Source organism: Coenobita brevimanus, chromosome 79 (genome assembly GCF_032717465.1).
Source record: "Coenobita brevimanus isolate Jiangsu-jjx chromosome 79, ASM3271746v2, whole genome shotgun sequence".
Taxonomy (NCBI): Eukaryota; Metazoa; Arthropoda; class Malacostraca; order Decapoda; family Coenobitidae; genus Coenobita; species Coenobita brevimanus.
In genome coordinates, this window is record NC_137032.1 from 34359835 (window position 1) to 34367334 (window position 7500).

Genomic DNA, 7500 nt, shown 5'->3' on the forward strand with positions numbered 1-7500 from the left:
ATAATCAGGCATTTGACCCACCCAGTTATATCAGTGCCACCACGTGAAGGCGTCCCTGCCCCTCGCCGTTTGTAGAGGCAGTGGTCAGCGTCTGGTTGCTTTACGTGATGGGGTGGGTCACTGTTTATGTTCGCGACTGTACATTTTCGTTTGTGTGTGTGTGTGTGTGTGTGTGTGTGTGTGTGTGTGTGTGTGTGTGTGTGTGAGCTGAATAAAATCGTCTCTCGAAAGCCAAATAAAATGAAAGAAATCCTTCGTTATCAGGAAATATGTCAAGCTTTTATATAATTATTTATTTATTTATTTATTAAACCTATTTATATTATCTATTTATTTTTGTGTCGTGAAGAAAGAAAGAAAACTCAGGACTCTTAATCGTCTGAGAGAGAGAGAGAGAGAGAGAGAGAGAGAGAGAGAGAGAGAGAGAGAGAGAGAGAGAGAGAGAGAGAGAGAGAAAGGATGACTCCAGGAATGAAAAGAGAGAGAGGGAGAGAGGGAAGAGAGAGAGAGAGAGAGAGAGAGAGAGAGAGAGAGAGAGAGAGAAAGGATGACTCCAGGAATGAAAAGAGAGAGAGGGAGAGGGGAAGAAAATGAGAGAGAGAGAGAGAGAGAGAGAGAGAGAGAGAGAGAGAAAGGATGACTCCAGGAATGAAAAGAGAGGGAGGGAGAGGGGAAGAAAATGAGTGAGAGAGAGAGAGAGAGAGAGAGAGAGAGAGAGAGAGAGAGAGAGAGAGAGAGAGTAATGGAAGCAGGATCTAGGGATAAACTATAAGGGTAGGCAATTGGACAGCAGAGTGGTGGACTAAGGGATTGTGTGTGTGTGTGTGTGTGTGTGTGTGTGTGTGTGTGTGTGTGTGTGTGTGTGTGTGTGTGTGAGTGGGAGAGAGAGAGACAGTAGGAATGGATAGGAGGAAATAAAGGGATAGAAGCCTGGGAGGGAGAGAGACAGACATATAGACAGACAGAGATAGGCAGACACAGAGAGAAAGAGAGAGAGACAGACAGACAGACAGACAGATGAAATGGAAAAAGGGGATAAGAAGGTGTTGGAATGTAGGAAGACAGATAGATAAACTGATAGACAGAGAGAGAGAGAGAGAGAGAGAGAGAGAGAGAGAATGTGTGTGTGTGTGTGTGTGTGTGTGTGTGTGTGTGTGTGTGTGTGTGGACATGGAAACGGGAGGATGAGGAGGGATCAGATTGGTGAGACTAAGAGAGAGAGAGAGAGAGGATACACACACACACACACACACACACACACACACACACACACACACACACAGGTAAACGGTAAGATGTAGGTAAGCATTAATTAAAACATGAACACCTGTACCAATAAACAAAAGCTTTAGGTATACACAGATTGGTAAAAAAAGTATAGAATGTAAACTATCTATCTGTCTGTCTGTCTGTCTGTCTATTATCTATCTCTTATCCGTCTGTGTCTGTCCATCTGTAGCTGTGTATCTGTCTGTCTTTATTTCTCTCTCTCTCTCTCTCTCTCTCTCTCTCTCTCTCTCTCTCTCTCTCTCTCTCTCTCTCTCTCACTTACCAAAGTCCCTTCTTCCCCAGTCCACCTCAGCCCCTCCCTGTCTTACTTTGTCACTCACTCTTGCTCACTCTCTCTCTCTCTCTCCCACCAGGTGTTTTGCACAGAGAGCCGGACCAAGCGAGTGATAGTAGCAATAAAAAGCTTTCTCTAACTTTCCCACTCTCTCTTACTCTCTCTATCACACTCTCTCACTCTCTCCCACCAGGTGTTTTGCACTGAGAGCCGGGCCAAGCGGGTGATAGTGGCGGTCTTCGTGTTGTGCTTCACCTTAACGGCGTCCACGCCACACGAATGGGTTATCAAAGAAGACACGCATCCTACCACCGGACAGGCCTTTCTCACTCTCGACTACTCGTTCCTGGGCAGCAACACCACGTACAGGAAGGTGGGTGTGGGTGGGTGTGGGTGGGTGGTGATGCGAACCGTCCATATTGAATACTTTGTCCCCTTCCTCACTCGCAGTTACTCCATCTTGGCCAGCAACACCACGTACAGAAAGGTGGGTGTAGGTGGGTGTATGTCGGTGTGGGTGGGTGTAGGTGGGTGGCTGTAGGTGGGTGTTGGGGGATGGCTGTAGGTGGGTGTTGGGGGATGGCTGTAGGTGGGTGTTGGGGGGTGGGTGGATGGGTGTAGGTGGGTGGGTATGGGTGGGTGTAGGTGGGTGTGGGTGGGTGTAGGTGGGTGTGGGTGGGTGTAGGTGGGTGTAGGATAAGGCTTTGGTGTTAATACGAACCGTTCACTGTCTCCTTAGCCACACCACTTCTGCAGGTTAGCATTTGAGAGAGGGCAATTTCTTTTCCATAGCACTTCTTCGTGACTAGCATCTTATTCCAGTGTTAATCTCTTCATCATTTCCATAGCACTTCTTCGTGACTAGCATCATATTCTAGTGCTAATCTGTTGCTACAGCTCAGCATTCAAGATGGAGAGATGGCAATTTTGGGCCAAGTTAGAGTAATAAAAATCCACTTTGAGAGGAAAATAATGTCTTTCTGTACTATTTTCGTCAGAGAGAGAGAGAGAGAGAGAGAGAGAGAGAGAGTGGCTTCCTGCTTGAGGATATGGTCGTGAGAATTTACAATAGTATGTGTTGATGTTTGGGTCTGGGCGTAAAGAAAATGGGAGTTGATCCCGAGAGAGAGAGAGAGAGAGAGAGAGAGAGGGGAAGGGGGGAGAGGGTTAGGTGCGTTCTGTGTGTGTGTGTGTGTGTGTGTGTGTGTGTTGAATTCAGAGAGAGAGAGGGAGAGGAAGGAGGGAGTTAGTGTGTGTGTGTGTGTGTGTGTGTGTGTGTGTGTGTGTGTGTGTGTGAAAAGTTAAATTCAGAGAGGGAGGGGAAGGAGGGAGTTTGTGTGTGTGTGTGTGTGTGTGTGTGTGTGTGTGTGTGTGTGTGTGTGTGTGTGTGAGTTACGTCAGAAGTCTTTTTTTCGTATATGGCCAGAGACAAGCTCAGAATTAGTGATGAGGTGGGTTGGTGTGAGAGAAACGAGGGTTGTGGTGTGGTGAGGTGTGGTGTGGTGTGGTGTGGTGTGGTGTACTGTAGTGTGGTGTGGTGTGGTGTTGAGTAATGTGATGTGGTAAAATACACACACACACACACACACACACACACACACACACACACACACACACACACACACACACACACGAGGAACCACAGACTCGTCACCCGCAAAACTTTTTCAATCAAAAAAAGAAAAAACGAAAAATGAAGATCCATGAATAATAAGAGATGTGTAATTTTTGAGTAGGCTGGATATTTTGGGCCAGACATATTAATAGTCAAAATCCAAAGACCAAAAAGAGGAAAAGATAGAATGATAAGGTGAGAGAGAATGATAAAATTAGATAGAATGATAGAATGAGATAAAAAATAGAATGATAGAATGTGAGTTGATTGTAATGGATAGAAGAATGATGGAATGTTCCTGAGTTGAATATAAAAGGATATAAGAGTGATAGAATGTGATAGAATGTTTCTGAGTTGAATATAAAGGATAGAAGAGTGATAGAATGTGATAGAATGTTTCTGAGTTGAATATAAAGGATAGAAGAGTGATAGAATGTGATAGAATGTTCCTGGATACACACATTTGATAGATGGATAGATATAGATGGATAGATATAAACAGAAAAACTAAGGATAATGCACGTACACACATTTTAGAGAGAGAGAGAGAGAGAGAGAGAGAGAGAGAGAGAGAGAGAGACTGATTGCTTGAATAGATTAGCCTCAGGTGCAATAATTTAATTTCATTTTTTTTTTTTTTTTTCAATTTGGTCCGATCCTGCCATAAACGCGAAGCCACTCTCGCCCTTCCACCCTCTCCCTTCCACCCTTTCCCACCCTCTCCCTTCCACCCTCCCTCTCCACCCACTCAATTACTCCCATGCCAATCTGTGCCTCCTGACTGGCCAATCTCAATGTCCATTTTTTGTACCCGCGTTACCCCTCAATTGGTTTTCTCAAATGGAAAGAAAACGGGGTGATAGAGAATGGGGAATAGGTGGATGCTTCACTGGTAACCCACTAATTATTATTATTATTATTATTATTATTATTATTATTATTATTATTGTCACTACTACTACTACTACTACTACTACTTCTGCTGCTGCTACTACTACTACTACTTTGCTGCTACTACTACTACTACTACTACTGCTACTACTACTACTACTACTACTGATAATAATAATAATAATAATAATAATAATAATAATAGTAGTAGTACGAGTAGTAGCAGTAGTAGTAGTAGTAGTAGTAGTAGTAGTTGTTGTTGTTGTTGTTGTTGTTGTTGCTTTGTTTTTTGTTGTGGTTGTTCTGGGTTCAACTGAAACGTGAACCCAGTGGACTGCAGGCTGAAGTTCCCCTCCTCCTGCAGTCCACCATCGTCCTTTCGGGGGATAGGGAGGGAGTTGAGGGACGTTTCTTATAACCAGGCAGTGGAGCCGCCTGGTTATATCAGTGCCACCACGTGAAGGCGTCCAAGGCACCCCCTAAATGAATTACCAGAGGGTAAATAACAGGGGCAGAGGGAACTAACTTTGTCTAACAGTCTGACCGGCGTTCGATCTCGCGTTCTTTCAGTGCCGCGGTGCATGAGCTAACCAATAGAGCAGCGTGATTGGAAGGCCCTTGGGAATGAAGCGAAAAAATGTGGAATTCTTTGGGGAGGGAAAGTTAGAGAGAGAGAGAGAGAGAGAGAGAGAGAGAGAGAGAGAGAGGAATAAAGGAAGAATGAAGGTAGGAAGGAAGTATAGGGAAAAATGTGTGTGTGTGTGTGTGTGTGTGTGTGTGTGTGTGTGTGTGAGAGAGAGAGAGAGAGAGAGAGAGAGAGAGAGAGAGAGAGAGAGAGATAAATATTTAAGAGGAGAAAAGAGGAAGGAAATCTGAAGAGAGGAAGGAAGAAAGGATAGACGAAAGAGAGAGAGAGAGAGAGAGAGAGAGAGAGAGAAGGAACGACGAGGACACCTAGAAAGAGAGAAAGAAAGAGGGGAGAGAGGAGAAGAGTGGAGGAGGGAAGGAAGGAAAGAGAGAAGGGAGAGAGAGGAGAGAGAAATCAATGAACATGAAGGAAAAAGAGAGAGAGAGAGAGAGAGAGAATAGTATATAGAAAGGAATTAGAAGTGTGTGTGAGAGAAAGAGAGAGAGAGAGAGAGAGTCCGCTGTTGGCCCTTTCTGTCTCCTAACTCTCTCTTATCTCGCTCTCAACCTGACTTTTATCTTGTCTCTCTCACACCCATGGACCCAATTCTCTCTCTCTCTCTCTCTCTCTCTCTCTCTCTCTCTCTCTCTCTCTCTCTCTCCATGTTCATTGATTTTCCTCTCTTCTCTCCTTTCTTCCTTCCTTCATCCACTCTTTTCCTCTCCCCTATTCCTTCCTCTCTTTCTCGGTGTCCTTCTCTCTTTCCTCTTCTTTTTCCTCTCTTTTCACTCCTCCTTCTCTCTTCTCTCTTTCGTCTCTTCCATCTCATGCTTCCTCTCTTATTTTCTTCCTCTTCAGTATTTACTCTCTCTCTCTCTCTCTCTCTCTCTCTCTCTCACCGCCATGTTTATGCCTTCCCATCTCTCTTTGACTCCCTATAACTTTCTGACGGCCTCTCTCTCTCTCTCTCTCTCTCTCTCTCTCTCTCTCTCTCTCTCTCTCTCTCTCTCTCTCTCTCCCTCTCTCCCTCTCTCTCTCCCTCTCTCTGAAAGGGGGTGGGGTGGGTAGAAGAGTGGGCAGGATGGGCTGGGCTAGGGAGGAGTATGGAGGGGTATTACTCCCTGCTAAGTCGAGCCTTGTTTGAGGGCGAGTGTTGGAGATAGGGACAAATTTCAATCTCTCTCTCTCTCTCTCTCTTCTGACTTGTTTCCTTCCCACCCTCCCTCCTTCTTTCCTTCCTTCCTTCCTTCCTCCCTCCAATCTCTTATTCCTACCCTCCTTCCTCCCGCCTCCCTACTACCCTCCCTCCCTTTCCTTCTCCCTCCTTCCATCTCCACTGTTGCAAACCTCTCTCTCTTCTCTCCCTCTCTCCTATTCTCTCCCTCTCTCCTTCCCTCCACTCTTTCCTTCCACTCTCATTCCTCCTCTTTACTTCCTTCATTATCTCTTTGTCCTCCATCCTTCCTTCCTCCTTCCTTTCTGTCTCTCACCCTCCTTCCTTCCTAGTCCATCTCTCTCTCTCTCTCTCTCTCTCTCTCTCTCTCTCTCTCATATCAAGCCTTTCCTCCTTCACTCCCCCTCACTGACCCTCCCTCCTCCTTCCCTCCCTCCCTCCCTCCCTCTTTCCCCTCCCTCCCCCTTCCCTCTCATCCTTTCTCCCTCTCTCCCCCTCCCTCTCTCCCCCTTCCCTCTCATCCTCTCTCCCTCCCCCTCCCTCTCTCCCCCTTCCCTCTCATCCTCTCTCCCTCCCTCCCTCCCCCTCCCTCCCTCCCTCCCTCCCTCCTCAGCTGCCAATGGATTATATTATTCCACAAATTGGCTGTCAGATTTCCTCCTCCTCCTCCTCCTCCTCCTCTTCCTCCTCCTCCTCCTCCTCTTCCTCCTCCTCCTCTTCTTTTTCCTTCCTTTCTTCTTACTCGTCTTTTATCCCTCCTCTGTTTTCTTCTCTTCCTTCCTTCCTTCCTTTTTCTTTCCCTCCATCCATCCTTCATTCATTTTTTCATCCCTCGCACCCTCCCTCCTTCCTCTCTTCCCTGATTCCTTCCTTCCTTCCTTCCTTCCTTCATTCATTCCCTCCTTCCTTCCTTCCTTCCTTCCTTCCTTCCCTCCTTCCCTCCTTCCTTCCTTCCTTCATTCACTCTTTCCTTCCCATTTTGTATTTTTCTTCTCTCTCTCTCTCTCCCTCCTTTCTTTCTCCCTCTACTTACTACTTCTCCTCCTCCCTCCTCCCTCTTCCTCCTTCCCTCCCCCCTTCCCCCATTTTCCTTCACTTTCCTTCCCCCATCTCTCTCTCTCTCTCTCTCTCTCTCTCTCTCTCTCTCTCTCTCTCCCGACCCCCCACATGCACTCCGGTTAAAAGCATAGGCCATCATAATAAAGGGACATTATAGCGCCACACACCTGCACATTATCCGGACCAACCCTTGTACCTGGGGCCCGAGAGTGGGATTTAACTGCGTGGGATTTAATTGAGTGGGATTTAACTGCGTGGGATTTAATTGAGTGGGGATTTAACTGAGTGGGATTTAATTGAGGGGATTTAATTGAGTGGGATTTAACTGAGTGGGATTGTAGTGGGATTTAATTGAAAGGGATTTGAGTAGGATTTAACTGAATGGAGATTTCATTGAGTGGGGATTTAATTTACTAGGGATTCAATTGAAAAGTAATTTCACTGAGTGGGGAGTTATGCATTGTTCTTCCAGTCTTAGTTTGTTCTTCAGATGGTGTTCACTTTCATTCCTTTATTGATATTTTCCTCCTTTATTATGCATTGTTCTTCCCTCTTTGTTATGCATTGTT

General features: G+C 45.9%; 1 protein-coding gene across 1 annotated transcript in view; it reads left to right on the forward strand.

Annotated features, from left to right (window-relative positions):
* The window catches only part of LOC145409097 (thyrotropin-releasing hormone receptor-like), a 64564-nt gene that overhangs the window by 43973 nt on the left and 13091 nt on the right, over window positions 1-7500 (forward strand). Inside the window, exon 3 of the mRNA XM_080279641.1 lies at window positions 1758-1937. Coding sequence (XP_080135767.1) covers window positions 1758-1937 — 180 coding nt within the window. The remainder of the gene's footprint in view (window positions 1-1757; window positions 1938-7500) is intronic.